At 33.4% G+C, this 16,055-nt stretch overlaps 3 protein-coding genes across 10 annotated transcripts in view; 2 read left to right on the plus strand and 1 right to left on the minus strand.

Annotated features, from left to right (window-relative positions):
* LOC117608219 (uncharacterized) overlaps positions 1-4,948 on the plus strand; it is a 29,513-nt gene extending 24,565 nt beyond the window's left edge. For 7 of the 8 annotated variants that reach the window (XM_034332994.2, XM_034332993.2, XM_034332999.2 and 4 more), the window contains one exon: positions 125-4,948. In XM_034332994.2, coding sequence (XP_034188885.2) covers positions 125-1,965 — 1,841 coding nt within the window. In that variant the 3' untranslated portion in view covers positions 1,966-4,948. The remainder of the gene's footprint in view (positions 1-124) is intronic. The other variant, XR_004582307.2, reaches the window with a different exon arrangement.
* Positions 4,949-7,722: 2,774 nt separating this feature from the next.
* Positions 7,723-9,173, minus strand: LOC117608228 (translation initiation factor eIF2 assembly protein). Its single transcript, XM_034333023.2, has 6 exons — positions 8,967-9,173; positions 8,780-8,887; positions 8,487-8,709; positions 8,269-8,391; positions 7,942-8,201; positions 7,723-7,864 (listed from the first exon to the last, which is right to left on the minus strand). Exons 1-6 carry the CDS (start codon positions 9,171-9,173, stop codon positions 7,823-7,825), a joined length of 963 nt encoding a protein of 320 aa, XP_034188914.1. The 3' UTR covers positions 7,723-7,822.
* A 488-nt stretch (positions 9,174-9,661) lies between these two features.
* sstn (stepping stone) lies at positions 9,662-15,960 on the plus strand. Its single transcript, XM_034333010.2, has 4 exons — positions 9,662-9,803; positions 9,883-10,163; positions 10,256-10,556; positions 10,630-15,960. The coding sequence occupies exons 1-4, from the start codon at positions 9,800-9,802 to the stop codon at positions 12,273-12,275; spliced, it is 2,232 nt and encodes a 743-aa protein (XP_034188901.1). The 5' UTR covers positions 9,662-9,799; the 3' UTR covers positions 12,276-15,960.
* Positions 15,961-16,055: the final 95 nt, after the last annotated feature.

Here is a 16,055-nt window from a genome sequence, read left to right on the forward strand (position 1 = left end):
ACTGCCAAAAAAATTCTTGTACAATCTTGTAAGGTAATTTTAACAGTTGGCCATAATCGTGTCACGATAACCCTGGCTCAAGGGGACATATGAAATAATATCGAGCGTATGTTTCTGTTTGCAGATTCTATGTCTACGATAACGGTCGCAAGCAAACAGTCAACAGGAGGAATCGATAACGCGACACAGTTTCTGGTGACCGGTGGTCCGAGTAGCTCCGACAGTCAGGAGTCACCTGTACAACAGTCCACCGAGGGTATCGACGTATCGTGCAAAGTTGGGAACGGTTTGCTGTATGGAAACGCTAGATTACAAGAAGCCTGGGAACCCGAAGGCAAAGTATCGCCGGATACACCCTGGCGATACGTGCCAACCTCCACCAACTCCTTGAACATCGAACCTTTGAATTCAAGATATTCGGACAATTCGGACAATGTTCAAAGCGTTCTCCAAATCATCAACAAAGGTCAAGGTATCGAGATGGCGAGCGGGCAAATCTATCAGACAAACACGAAAAAGTATTTCATGAATCACACTTTAGAACCATTCCAACAGTACTCGAATAAGAGTAACGCTATGAAAACACAATTGAACCCTAGATTGGATCGGGAATTATTACAGCAGAAAATGGAGAGGAAAGCGGCAGCGATCGAGCGCGAGATGAGGCTGCAGAAAAGTCTATCCGAGGAATGCGAAGATTTAGGCGTTGACGAGCCAAGCACCAGTGATTTGTTCCCCGAGGCGGATCTACTGTTCGACACGAATCACTCGCCGTCCTTCGATCATTCTTCCCAGGATGCCTCCTGCAGTCAACCTCTAGGGATGAAATCGTACGGTAGTTCGTATTTTCGTTCTCTGGACTCGTCGAGCGGTAGCAGGGATGCCAGTCCAGTAGCCGATTTCAAAGCAAACGAGCGTAAAAAGAACAGCAACCAACGGACGAGAAATTCGAAAGACTGCTCCTCGAAGAGGTCGAAAAGAGACAAAGCGGAAGAGTTGCACTTGGAGAATCCGGCTAAACACATGCGTTTAACCCTGGATAATTTAAGTCAGGACGAGGCGTCGAACAGTACTTCCGACATCTCGAGGCTCTCGCCGACTAATCTAGGATCATTGGAGAGCGACTCGTTGAAGGACAATAGCAGAGTGAAGATGATCTCGAGGAATGGTTCGAAGGAAGGTTCACCTAGTAGCGTGTCTAGCATTCCATCTAACATGAAATTAGATATTGATCTAGATTCGGAATCGTTACCTCCTAGCATCAACGTGAATAACGCGTCAGCTGCTAGCTCGGGGGACGAAAGTTTAACCCTGCTGAGTGGCACTACCGCCGATGTAACCATACCATCTCCACTTTCGCCGATCGCTGGCCCGATGCTCTCGACGCACAAGTATACCTACACCAACAAGAAACGCATCGCATCGAAGGTAACGAGAATGGATTATCTCGCCTGGGAGAGTCCGATGTCCGAGAGGACGAGATCGAGCAGCGACGAAGAAGATTCGAGCGTTAGCGAGTCGATAGGTAGTCAACCGGAGGAGAACGCTTTGAGCAACGGTCTCGAGGACAGTGTGCAAAGTCTAAAATCGTTGTCGAGCGAACGACGTTGTAGCAGTTACTTCAAGAAAAAGGACAAGCTACAGGTGAACGCGAGGGTAGTGTTGAATCGAACAGATCACAAGGCTAGTAATCTGTCGAAACGTATAAAAGCGAACGAAACGATCCAGGATTCGGTGATGGTATCCAGTGATAAGGCTTCGGAACCTTCGGACGACGAGACGGGAAATATAGCTTTGGTAGAGCCTGACTGTCGCGCCAGACGATCCAGTTTGCGAGGACACGTTAAAAAAGGTTGCGCCTGTTGCAATGGATCTCCGGAAAGACCGAAGAAGAAATCGGTCAAGGCGGATCATTCGAGATTAAAGAAACGGCTATCGTCGAAACAGGCTGGAAAGAAAAGGTAGTCCTAGCGTTCCAACGCTCGTCGACGGAGCATTGCGTATTTGATCGTAAACAGGAAGATGACAAGGAAGAAGAGAAAGAGGAATAGGAAAAGGAGTTTCTATACGCTTGGACGTGTTCTTGTAGTTTCCACCGAAGCGAAGATAAAGCTAGAACTAGACCAGTGGATAACGCATCGATGCAGTCGATTTTACATGAAATATTTTGCTTGGATCGAACGATTATTAATCCATGATAATTACAAGCATATTGTACATATAGTAGCAAATACACGGGAATTTCTAAAGACGCTCGTGATTTCCCGTTACTTGGCGCATGCCTATCCTCGTCTATAGGCAAAACGAGCGTAAGTTAACGTTAAATTCAGTTTTGTCGATGAGCAAAGAAGAAACGAACAGTTAGCGTTTCTTCGAGGAGAATAGATTATCCTTTTACCACTAGATGTTACTACGATATTAGATATAAGAAACGCAGATTATTATTGAATGGCAGACTTAGATTAAATCGTTAAGATTATTAGAGACGCAATCTAGTCAGAAGATAAGGTTTGTGACGAGGTTTGTAGGCGTGTTCGTGAAAGGCTGATAGAAGAAGAACGAATGAAATCGTATGAATGAAAAAGTGATGCTGAGAGGATCGAACATGTGTAATAAACGAAGAAACGTATCCAATTATCGATAGAATCCCCCTCGCAGACTAAAGAATTTATAAATGATGAATAAGAAAAATAAGAAAGCCTGAAATTCATAATTCTGTCTACTTGTATGTATGTATATTGTCGTGGTGATCCTGTTCCACGTTTCTTACACGGTGTGGTCAGACTGAGGAGTAGACGAATAATATTATTCTATTAGAGATCTTGTTTGGTGAAAATTAACGGTAGCAAAATCATGCATTGAACTTTTGCCTTTTTCGCGTAAACGCTTCTCGGTAACTTTAGAAATTTTAACTTTGTAATCGATACACATACTTGATCCTTGTTCAATTGTGTAGTATGCAAGGAGCAGTGAAGAAAGGTCGGGAAGAAAAATCGAGGAAAACCAAATAAAAGCGACGAAATTAGAAATGATATCGAGAAGAGAGAAAATACGAGGAAATATGTATAGTATATTGTATATGCTAACAGAAAAACTTGTGTGTCGTACGAGCCGACCATACCTTGTCACGGTGCATGTAAAGAAAGGGAAATAAGAAAAGTAAAAATCAAGAATTACCCAAAAACCTGTACATTACGTAGATAATTCATTAAAAGTATAACATTATATCGCTGCACTTTAGTACAAAATCGCTTCACCTTGTTTCAGAATGACAAGTTTATATCATCATTCGGTGTGCTATCGTGGACGCGTGAATGCCTGCAATTTATTATTCTAAACTGTAAAACGTAAAAAAAGGAACACTCTTGTAAAGGTTGTGTAATTAAGGCTACAGAAACACTGATCAATCTGCGTACACGTCTCGTTTTGCGCCTCGAACGTATTATGTCCGGCGTATATATATATATATATAAAAAAAAAAAAATGAAGGCTAGAATATTCGTTAGTCGAGGTGTTTATTAATAATATTATCTCTGGCGCAGAAACTAAGAGTCTAAGAATGTTGAAAAGTAATGTTCCTGTGAATGAGTCTCCTTTCGTGATACGAACCAAAGTGACTCCGTTTTAAATGCATTAAAAAAGAAAATGGAAGGTGACTGGGAGAAGAAAAACAAGAGGGAAATAAGTATAAACGAATGAAATTCACATATTGTCTTTGTAATTAGTTGCTTTTATTTCGAACATATTTTATCGTACGATAGAGATATCTTCTTTTTTTTATCCACTTCTATCGACGATTAGTGAAGCTCTACCTCGTGACACGTGTCGACCATTTTTTTTTTTTTCTCTTCATGATTTCTCGCAATGAATTTTAACACGTTGACTGCGGTGAATGTAACTCCGGCAATACTGATAATTCGAAGTAGTAAACCGAAGTATTAGATAAAAAAAAATGAATTCTGAATCAGTTGTGTTATCGTGAATCGCCATACTATGCATGGGTAGCCCAGTCAACGCGTTAAGCAATCTCTGCAACGTGTAATCGTCGAATGAAATCGCCCGCTGTTACTCGATCGATTCGAAAGGTAATTATTTGAAAAATTTATATAAAATATGGCACAATTCGTAGTACACCCTTCTGCAATGAAGGTGTTTTTTTGATAAGAGTTGAGGAGAGCCATCTCCTTTTATCGAAGGAAGATATCATTGTTCGCCGGTGTATCTTCGCAATTTGCCACGCCTTGTATAATCAGTATTACAAAGATTCGAGCCTCGGTCAGCTTGCATCGTTAGCAATAATTAAAAAAACATTTTGAAACTTCGAACGCGGTGGGTTCACTAAATTTCTCTTGCTTGTTTTTTCAGTTTGCCTATCGATCCCTTCCTGTAACTTCTTGTAAATAATGTATATTGGAACTTGGTCGAATCACTATCTTTTTGAACTTGTTCATCGTAGAATTCCGATGAGTTTTCAGCGGCGCGAGTTAATGTTATTAAACGTAAACTCTTATCTTCCTGTACAGATAAAAATCGATGTAAGAGAAAAGAGAGCACGAAACGAAAGGAATGAAAGAAGGAAAATGGGGAGAAAGAAAAGAAAAAGAAGGAGACATTTAGGAAGATGCATCTGTGCGTAGATGTACATTTTTGAAGGAGCGTCGCACCAAAATAATACGTATTTTTTGATGGAATGAAAATGATAACGTTACACGTAGCTTGTACAAGTTAGAGCAAAAAACGAGAGTAAAAGAGAGAGCGTGTATGTGTGTATGAATGACGAAAGAAAGATAGGGTTTTGGAGGAAGAGAGAGAGAGAGTGAGAGAGAATTTGATTGTCAGTGATAGCCTGGCCTTTTTCGCCACCTTTAGTCGTACCAACCGCATTTATAATAGAGGGGTAACTGTAGTCTTCGTAAAAAAAAAAAAAAGAAAAAAGAATTTATGAATGGACTTAATTAAGAAAGAACGATGAAAACCTAAATGAAAAACTTAAGAATAAAGTTTTCCAAAGCCGAGAGAACTATTCAGGTACTTAAAGACAGTGAAAGGTAGAAGCGAAAGGAAATATTAAATAATCCCTGAAGGTAGGAAAAGAGAGGCAGTCGATGAAAATGTAAAGAAAAAATATGAAACAAAACCGCTTTACACTGGCCGTTAAGCAAGCGATTAAAACTTAAGAGATTTTGTATTGTATGTTTGTTAAGACTACTGTTTTTTCTGACTCCAAAAAAACACCCCTTACTACTACCAGTATTCGAAAGGACAATTGTGCTGCGTCGCTTTGATATCTGTAAACGAGAAACACGTGGAGAAATAAAATAATGTAGGGATGAAAAATATAAAATTATGAAAAAACTACAAATAAGGGAATGTAAAGGAAAAAAAGAAATGATTCTAGAGCATAGAAGAGTAGAGGAGAACGTGAGAGAGGGAGAGAATGAGAGAGAAAGAGGTAAAAAGAATAATACGTAAAAAAGAAAAAAAAAATAATACGAAACGGCCGTGCACTGCAAAACGTACATTGATTAAGATACGTATTGTCGTTTAGCACAAATCAAATAAACGATAAAAGAGAGACCGATAAACAAGAAACGAGAGTAGCCAGATAAACCGAGGACGGAGTTGTTTAAGAAAAAGAAAAATGGAAAAAATAATAGTCATCGGAGTACAGTCATGTCCGAAGAAAAGGATTAAAAAACAAAAGAAAAGAAAAGAAATGAAGTAAATACGAAGGATCTACTTCTCTGTACATACGTTTAAATGAATCGGTGAAGAAAAAACACGAATGAAGGGAACATTTCTTTTCTAAACATTATACATATGTACTGTAATTATTAACGAACAAACAGAAAAAAATAATAATAAACATTAATAATACATATTTTCGAGATACACGATCAGTCTGAAGATGTTTCTTCGATGATGGCTGCGATTCTATTCCAACGCATCGTATATCTGACTTAGAATCGATGTTTACATGTGAATACACCATACACCGGCAATTTATATGTAAATATTTGACGAGCGTTAAGTGAAGTAAAATGGAAAAAAAGTAAAAAATGAAAAATAGCATGCATACAAACTATGGAAACTTCTAGTAGTTGTCTCCGTGTGATACGTACTATTATTATTTTGTTGTGACTTCGATAAGTGTTGAAGGCCTCGTTATTTTCCCCGCATTCTGGCAACGTATATCTCTCTTGGCTAAAATCTATTCTAATCTAAACTGTTGAAACTGTGCTAGTAGTAATCTGGTGTATGGAACCAGTTTACAGTATCTAACGATCACTTCCGGTTCGATGGATTCCATTTGGTTCATCAAATACAGAAGTTCTTCGTTCGTAGTATACACAGTATTCTCTTGGAAAATATCAGCTGTTGTTAAATAAACCAAATGAGGCATATAAATAGGAAAACTTAAAATTTTTTTGTTTATCTTAATAATTTTTAATATACGAATTACTCTCGTTCTCGTTTAGGACCCATTTGAAGACGACTTAACTCGGATCAGATAACATTGAACAATTTCTGAAACGTATACTTCCTGGTCTGGAGTTAGCGATATTTTCTGGGAGAATATTATACATCTCTTTGCGACTGAATACTAAATTATTGATGCTTCTTTGTATATTCCTGTTCTTAGGTACCCTCGCTTTCGAATGCAATTGAATTTTGTACGATTGAAACGCGAGTCGTAAAGAGTCAAAAATCGCTGTTTTGATTTGCGAGTATGTCGATTATTCGAGGATCAAATAATCGTACGTCGAATGCGGAAATTTTTAATTCAAATTTCGAGTGACCTTTTTTTCGATATTTTAATGCTAGAACTATCAAAACAGTCGAAATGATTGATTTATAATTTTATTAGAAAAATTATTCGAATTTAAGTGAATTTAATTTAGACTTTTATTTCTTTATTAAAGATACTTACGTAGGTATATACGTTAATCGTCGATAGTTCTAGCGTTAATCTATCCGTGCAACTTTGTTTCTTTTTTTATTTAAATATCGCATCTTACATAATTGAACACTCTCGACTGTTGTGTAGACGAGTTCTTGGTTCTCTTATAAATATCATGATCTTCGAATTCTTATCAGTAATTGGATGCATGAATCAGTACACTGATAATCCTGAGGTATATCGTGGAAGAATGAGATTCCCAAGAAAAGAAAAAAAATGAAAAGGTCAGAGTTATTAAAAGCTATCATTAACTAGTTTTCATATTTGAAAATCTATCACGAAAAAAACAAAATCAGGAATGTTAATAGGAAGCAACTAATGTTGTAATCGCTTGATCTCGTTAACTTTTGTCAGGTACATAAAAGAAGAAAAAAAAAGACGAAAAAAAAAAGAATACTCCGTGGATATGACTGTACAGCGCATTAATTTGTCCGGAGGTACATATATCGAGAATCCTTTTTCAAATTGAGGTATTAAGGATTGCATATTGTACATAAACAAGACATATTTTCTATATAAGGGACGTCGCTCGGTAAAGCCGATGGCTCGAAAAATATTGCAATATTACGATAATTCTTTTAAGCGGTAGGATAGCCTTTAATCGTTTTATGTAATGTAATGATAGAAGAGGGTCTGGCAGAATAAAAGTGAAAGTTCTGTATTTAAAAATGTTCCCAAGGTGTACATTTCTTTATTTATTGTTCACTGGATTAACTTTTTTTTGTGAACTTGAGACTAATTCAAAACGTAACATCTTTTCTTTTTTACAAAACCGTTTTCTTTAATAAAACATAAATAACAATAATAAATTAAAATATCAAATAGTCGTTACATACGTACAATCCTTTTTCTAAATACACATCAGGTTTTGCTTTCAGATTCTTTCTGTTGACTTGCTACTTCCTTAAATAGAAAAAAGAAGTTAAATAGATATTAACAATTACGTGCTATTGAAATCTAAGGAAAAATTATATACTTACTTGTTGAATAATGTCTAATAACGAGGAACTTTCATTAGACGTAAAAAATTCATTTACTTCTTGTGGAACACAAATATGATTTGGAGCTTTTGGTTGAATACCAATTTCCTCGCCTATAAACCTGAATTCTGGTATATGCTTTATTTCATTTTGTATTTCTTCATAAGTAAAAAGAGTTCCTTTGGTAGCAGACTCATCCAAAGGACCAAAATCGATTATTTTTACCTTTTCTTTTTTAAAACGAATAACATCAAACGAATCTGTAATGAAACATTTGATGCATTAGATAATATATTATAACGGAAGAATGCTCTTTTAATTACTTACAGTGATTCAGTGGAAATCTGTCTTTAATACGTTCCATAAATAGACTCTTGATATCTGTCTGAATATTAAATTTTTCTGAATCATTGTAGCTATGGTATTGTGATATATCTCGTTGACTGATCGCTATGCGAAATTAAGGTACTAGTTTAGTTGAATTAATTACAAGGACACATATAATGTAGCAAATAACAATAAGGTAACTACAAAGAACTTGTTACCTGTAAGTTCATTGTTTACAACAAAACATCGAAATTCTGTACAAGGATTAATATCTCGCCATTGTTTCAATATTATACACGGTGTCAACGAATTTTCATTATTTGTGTAATTTTTAACATTGCTTAAATCTTTTGCAATTCTGTCTGAACTTTTCAATAGCAAATATACTTCCTCCAATGTTTTGCATTTAAGAGTTTTGGTTGGTGCAACCCAAGTTGCATCCTGAAAATAGATATTAATAAAATAGTTAAATACTTTATCAGTAAAATCAAAACCAACAAAGCATACGTACCAAAGGTGAACTCCAATTACTCTTAATGAAAACTGCATCATATTCATCTATGACATCTTGGATCTTTTTACTAAATTGTGGAAATGTTGGTTGAAAATCAAGTGACTGCTACAAAAGATAATAATCTAAAATTAATATATGCATAATAATATTTTGAAATTAATGTTTACACACATATTAAAGTTACCTCTTCGTTTATCACTGGAGAACCATCTAACCACTCAGGGTTTTGCAAGCCAGAATTTGTAGCTTCTATAGGTAATATAAATGCATCATGCTCCAAGTATTTAAGTACTTCTTCAGGAATATCAAGAATGGTAGCATTTAAAGAATCTTTACGAAATTGAGGATACCATGATGCAAAGGAACATTCAGGTTTCAGATTATTCACCATGATGATTAATAACTATTATAAAGTAAATCAAATTTTTTGTTCTCTACGGATTAAATGTATGAATAACAAATCCTGCAACATAAAATATTGGTCGAGTCAATTAAAATTAAAGCAATACCACAAATAGATATTTACTTATGTGAATCTTTTAAATGGAATCACCGTACATACCAGCGTCACAAGAGAATGGTATAAAATGGCAACTGTAGAGAAATGACCCGTACTTATTTCATCAGTTGTGTTTTTTTGTTTTACAAAGAAATATATACCGTAGTGTTCGAACAATGCAAAAGTTTCTCTTTATTAAGTATTTTTGTAAAAATTAATATACAAAACTACAGGTACAATTATTACGATATAATATGAACGTATAACGTTAACAAATAACCTAATGATAACTCCTATGGAGTTTATAACATAAAATGGTTTGAAAATGACAAAAAGTAACTCTTTACAAAATGTTTACTTAAATGAAATAAGTAAAATGTAAATAATACGTTGTTTTAAATAAATATGATGTATTAAATGTATTGATATTTGGAAACGTATGAGATACGTCTCGATTATATAAACATTCCAGTTCAAAATACGTGTAGTGGAAATTATCGTTATATTTCGCCAATAATATGGGTAAGGAAGTGAAAATTTTTAATATTTATAAATAAATGTATTACATTGTGCGATACTATAACCGAATTTCTGTTTTAAGTGATGGCAGGGAACGATAGCACTCCTGGATCTTTAGCAGAAGATTCATTGTCCACAAGATTACAATGGCTTCGTCAACGTCGAGAAGCACTACAAGAAAAATTAGCTCAAAAAAATAATGAACTTAAAAATCTATGCGTAGAGGAAGCGGAATTGACTGGTGTTTTACCACCAGAAATTCCATTAGAACCTGGAGAAAGCCCACCAGTATTTCGTAAAAGAGTTGGGACAGCATTTACATACCCACAGAATTTAATTAACAAGCTAAAAACAAATGAAGTTGTATGTTTTTAACAAATTAGTACTTATATAATGTTTAAAATTTGGGTACATGGAAATTTATTACATAAAATTTTTTATGTTCTTCTTTGTAGGAAGAATCTGCTCTGGAATTAGAACGACAAGTTCAAATTGGTATAGTGGAGGCTGCATTAGGAATTGTAAATGACCCTGCAGAAAGTAAAGCAGTTCGCCGTAAACATAGACTTGTTTATCAACAGAGTCAGCGTAGGCTTCAAGAATTGGAAGCTAGACTGAATTTTATAAGACAAAGTCGCAGTAAAGCGCATAATCCAACACAGTCCCAACATTCTAGCATTTCTACTACCCAATCACATTTGCATACCAATGTAAAGCATAGAACAAAGAAACCTCGTCCACCGCTAGACAGTACAGGTATAATAATCTTAACAATAAAACATTACTTTTATTTAATTTCATTTTAAATTACTCAAATTTTTTTTTATAGTAAATGATGTAAATATGAAAGTCACAAGAGGATTGCTTCAAGAGGGTGGTATAAGCTTAAGTCCATTGGGATCAGAGGATAAGTGTAACACATATCCTGGTCATGGGTATGATGATCAGTCACTGATACCTAATACATATAATCATACTCATAATCATAATCATATTAGTACGTATTGCACTGCGATTCCTGATCAAAGGCAGAATATTAAAATAATTGAACATGACCATAACGATAATCAAAATGTTTACATATTACCTGACCAATATCGTACGCGTACGTATTCACATGGAAGCGGTGGTTCGCGTAATCAAAATCATTATCAAGATAACGAACGAATATATCGTCCTGTACCAAATACATATACCGAGGACGAACGTCAATTACGATATCGCCAGTTTCAACAGCAACAATTACAAGATCAAATACATAATTATCAGCAATATTCCGACTATAAACACTTGGACAATGATGTTCAGCGAAGATCGAGTCAAGAATATTATGAAAGAGATTTTCGTACATTACATTATACGCATCTACCAGAATTTCCAGTATATCATAAAAATAATTCTCAAATGCAACCTTTACTTAGACGAGATCGTGATTCTAGTGGAAATAAGAATGTACGATATGTGGATTCACCTAGTGAGCCACAAATACCCTCAGGTTATTGGATGCGATGTGACGACGAAATTGTTTGGTGTCCGGACGATCAATCTGCTTCAGATAGATTCGGTAGCTTGGATCGAAGGAAACGTAATGCTGTACAACATACTGGTAGTATTGGAACCGACATGCAACCTCGATATCGTACAGTAGCTGTAGGATGCACTAAAAACTCTCCTTATATCGCGCCTCATCAAAATGCCTCTGTTCATTTGCTTCCGCTGTCGGAGCAACCATCAACGAACAAGATGTTACTTCGTACGCAATCATTGGGGAGCGTAGAGAAATGGCACTCAAACCATTTACACGAATTGCATGATGGTAAGGATACAACAGATAATGTTAGTCGCAAAGGAAGAGAAAAAGAATGGTATGAAACTTGTTTGGATTCACGTACAAGTCCAGGATTAGATACTAATTTAATATCGTCACATAAAAGCATGCACTACCAATCTACTCTTCCCGTATGCTCTAAAGCGCCTTTGAGCAACAAATGCGACGATGGAAGAAGTAATTACCTAGCTGCGATGAATCATCGTAAAACTGATGTATTAATAACTGAAAATGAACAGCATTTACAACCATTGTCACCTCGTTACGAATCAACACGAAAGAAAGTACTTGAAATTCCAGCTGAATCAAAGCCGCTACAAGAAACAAGCGAAGATACGATAATATTGGGATCAGCTCAGAACTGTACAATTGTCCAAGCTGGGAAATATCAACCATACAGAGAAGTTACAAAACCTTTTGAAATGTCTGACTTTTATAAATATTCTACTAAATTTCGCAAAAGGAACGAAATGAACGGACAAAGTGCTTCAAATGAAATTCAAGATGATTCTCGAGAAACAAATGATGCAGAACCTGATACTTCAAATACCATACATAATGGATCAGTTGCTGGTTCAGTACAAAAAAGAATCTATCAACCAGTTCAACGAATGACATGCCAGCCTTATCTTGCATCATTGAGATAATTTTTTGTTCGCATATAGATTATGATAAATTTAAACAAATAAGGTAAACCAGGTCAGATAGGCTGGACCTGTCTAGAAAAATATTTCTAATCTACTTTTAATTTGTAACAGACTGAGATATGATATACTAATAGAATCAATTTCTATTATAGCAACAGATGTGGTCAACAGAATTTCATGACATTGTAATGCAATTTTTTTATTTTTTTATTTCTTGGTCCAGTTGAAAAGTAATTAATTCAGTACTGCTAAATAGTCGCAGTATTGTTAAAAAAACGTATAATTGTATACACGTTAAGTAAGATGTTACATCTTATAGAAAATTTAATTGAGTGGCAGTTAAACGTAGCTTAAATATTAATTCAGTGTTGAAGTTTAACTAGTGCCTTATTTTGATTCAAAATTATTACTAAAGTTATACAAAATTGTTTACAAACTAAACGTATATGTACGTTGAATTTATAAATAACGAATTATTAGAACGATGGCGTTGTGAACGCAAAACTAACTTAAAACTTTTTTGTTATTTTAAAACTAAGCTGAATATATGATATACATATAGTCGCAATCTGATAAAAAATGTACCAAAATGCTTTGATTCGTAACATAGAGAATTAATATTTTTATAACTGATTTTATAGAATATTTACATAGAAAATAAAGTAAAGAATTAAAAGCACATTTAAAGTAAAAGAATAAAGTTGCTGAAGTATGAAGCACTGAGAAATAAAAAGTACACCCATAGATTAGGTACTAATAATAAGAATAGTTCTTTGGATCATATATTTTAATATATTATATATTCATGGAAATAGTTTTTTACTATTTTGCATCATCTAAAATAGATGGTAAGAAAACGCTAAATTTCATTAATTTGAACATTTCCGACTTTAAGCGCCAAAGATTCGAATGATGTTTCATGATGCTTTGGTTAAAAATGTTTTGTATTTATTTAAATAGAATTTATACGTGTTTCGAACAGTATAATGAAATTTATATTCAGTTCAATGATATGTTCATGAATGTACTGTGCACCGATGACAAGATGTCCTATGAGATGCACGCATTTGCATTTGTCTCATGGGACATCTTGTCATCGGTGCACTATACATTCATCTTAATTTTACTAATTTTACTTTAAGCTGAACATTTATTTCGATTAAAATTTATTTTCCAGAACTAGAAGTAATGCATATTAAAGTTAATGATTAATTTATACCAACGATATGAACTCATAACAAAAATAAATGATTCACGCTTTAGTTAATATCTATCATCCATTAGGTATGTTTTTTTATAACGTTACAATGTAAAACGTTAAAGCTAAATAAAAGTTCGATTTAATTTATCGAGTAATACATTCTTCATATTATTTAATCTTATCTTTGTCGCTATATTAATGTTTCTATTACGTTTTGAGAAACTAATAAAAAAAAATCAGATTCAAAAAAATTAATTTTTATGCTATTATGGACTTGTAACAAAAACTCCTATTGTCCTTATCGGTAGCACCTAATGTTTCGAATTAAATTTTTAGTTTACATGAAACTTTTTAAAACTATGGTTTATGTAATGTATACAGGGTATTCAACTACGGGTGCGCATCCTTTGAGATGGTGACAGCTGGGGTGATTCTGAACAACATTTTCTTTTAGTAAAGGAAAGAAAACGTTGTTCAGAATCATCTCACCTGCCATCCCCTTAAAGGATGCTTATCCGTAGCCGAACACCCTGTATATTTTGGTAAACTATATATTAGCAAATATTTTTTCATATATTGTTTTATGAATTGTAAAGATCCATTACATCCTACCAATAAACATTTAAAACAATGACATGTACATTCAACAATTAACAAACATATAAAACTTTTTGTATATATTTACCTTCAAGTTTTCACAAAAATTAAACATAAAACATCATATCAACTGAGGGGCAGATTAAAATTTGAAAACATATTTGTAAAGTAGATGAGACGAAAGGTGTATTGTTGTCCACAGTTTACATAACAATATTTAATATAAAAAATAAAAACAGTAAATATTATATAACATGGAAATTAAATTTTGAATTATAGTAATTGTAGTCTTACTTAACAACATTTATCAATATGGTAGGAAGTAATGGTTAAAAATCAATTACGTCTAAAATGGGTATTATATATCTACTATTGATCAAGCAATTTCATCTTAAAAATTTATATCTAATGCAATCACTCACAAATCATATAAAAATTCTAATTTTATATAGTCGTATAGTGCAATTGCAAGTATGTATATGTTATTTGTTTCAACAACAAACTATTTCAGTTTCTATTTTACAACTGCACTTTACAAAATAAATTAATATTGGACTTATAGTCAGATCCATTGGCACTCTATACCTATTTCATTATATGTATGGTGCTAAATAAAAATACGCTTTTAAATTCACAATATCTAACGTATAGTATTATTGTTATCCTTATTGTTAACGCATGAACATAATAATTCTTTCCGGAACGTTTACCAATTGACAAAATTTCAGAAAAAGATAAGTATATAATATAAATTTCATTATTTCTTTATTTCATAACACATTAAGAATGTATAACGTTACTCCAATGTTAAAAGATACTTTGTAACAAATTAATAATTATCTGCATAAAAAGTATTCGCCCAATAAGAAATAATGTTTAAAATATTTTTATAAACAGCGTTAACAATAACAATAAAAGTTTAATCATAATGATGTTTTATAAAATTAACAGCACAGACATTGTACAAGAAATATAAACAATCTGTACACCATACTGTGGAAGGATTATCTATTAAAATATCAAACAACAAAATTATACTGTTCATTAAAAGCAACACTGAGAAAATTTTAATAAAAATGCATAACTTATAACTATGAATAATAGTAAGTGGAATTTATAAATACAAAACATTTCGAAACGATTTAAGAATGTAATGCTCATTCAGAGTAATGTCTTAAACAACTTGGAAAACTGTTTCTGCAAAATGATTTACTCAATCAAAACAAAGTTGATGTATTCCCTGACCTTTATTTCTGTTGAAAAAACTCTGATTACTTTCATTTTTCAATAAATTATTGTGGAACACACATTCATCGTGTTTATAGAACCGAACAGTTCAGTTTGAAAACGTGATATAGTCTCCAAATTTAATGAATCATAAAGATAAAATAATAAAATTTTCAAATACCTTTGAATTCATATATCATTTAGAAAATAACTTTTATTTGCGTTCTTTTAATCTGGATTCAATTTGTGCATATTTGCCAAAAATCGTTTCCTCTTATTATATTTTTAATAGTATACACATTCAACCGAATTTTCATATTATCACACAGACACGCACTTACTATACGGTACATTCGATTTGCGCAATTTATCACGGATATCTTAAAACTATTAATTAAAGACTAACACTATACAACTTAATAATTTAAAGAAATTTGTTAGATGTTCACAGTATTATATAACAGGAGGTAGGACAATTAATTGTATCTTATGAACAATCAAATATGTATAACATACCAATCATCATAAACAACAAATGATTTGCATTTTTTTTCATTACTTCTTGTAACACAATTCAATTTTTTGTTTCTGATAAAAGTTTTATTTCCTAGGTCGAGTAAGAAATAAATGTAATAAAACTTGATAATGGTTTTCTACATGTAGAATAAGTACAGAACTGAAATTAAAATTACTTTAAAAATATTTATAAAAGAAAATAGTAAGTTAATATCTTTTTTACTTTATTCATTGACTTC

The sequence above is a fragment of the Osmia lignaria genome, chromosome 15 (genome assembly GCF_051020975.1).
Source record: "Osmia lignaria lignaria isolate PbOS001 chromosome 15, iyOsmLign1, whole genome shotgun sequence".
NCBI classification, from domain to species: Eukaryota; Metazoa; Arthropoda; class Insecta; order Hymenoptera; family Megachilidae; genus Osmia; species Osmia lignaria.

Excerpts from the sequence above, each read along its gene's own strand:
- LOC117608228 (XM_034333023.2), bottom strand. The coding sequence starts at position 9,173 with ATGGTGAATAATCTGAAACCTGAATGTTCCTTTGCATCATGGTATCCT. Across the intron at positions 8,710-8,779 it reads GTAATTGGAGTTCACCTTTG|GATGCAACTTGGGTTGCACC; the intron begins GTACGTATGCTT and ends ATCTATTTTCAG. Across the intron at positions 8,392-8,486 it reads TGTAAACAATGAACTTACAG|CGATCAGTCAACGAGATATA; the intron begins GTAACAAGTTCT and ends AATTTCGCATAG.
- sstn (XM_034333010.2), top strand. Across the intron at positions 10,164-10,255 it reads AGCTAAAAACAAATGAAGTT|GAAGAATCTGCTCTGGAATT; the intron begins GTATGTTTTTAA and ends TCTTCTTTGTAG. Across the intron at positions 10,557-10,629 it reads TCCACCGCTAGACAGTACAG|TAAATGATGTAAATATGAAA; the intron begins GTATAATAATCT and ends TTTTTTTTATAG.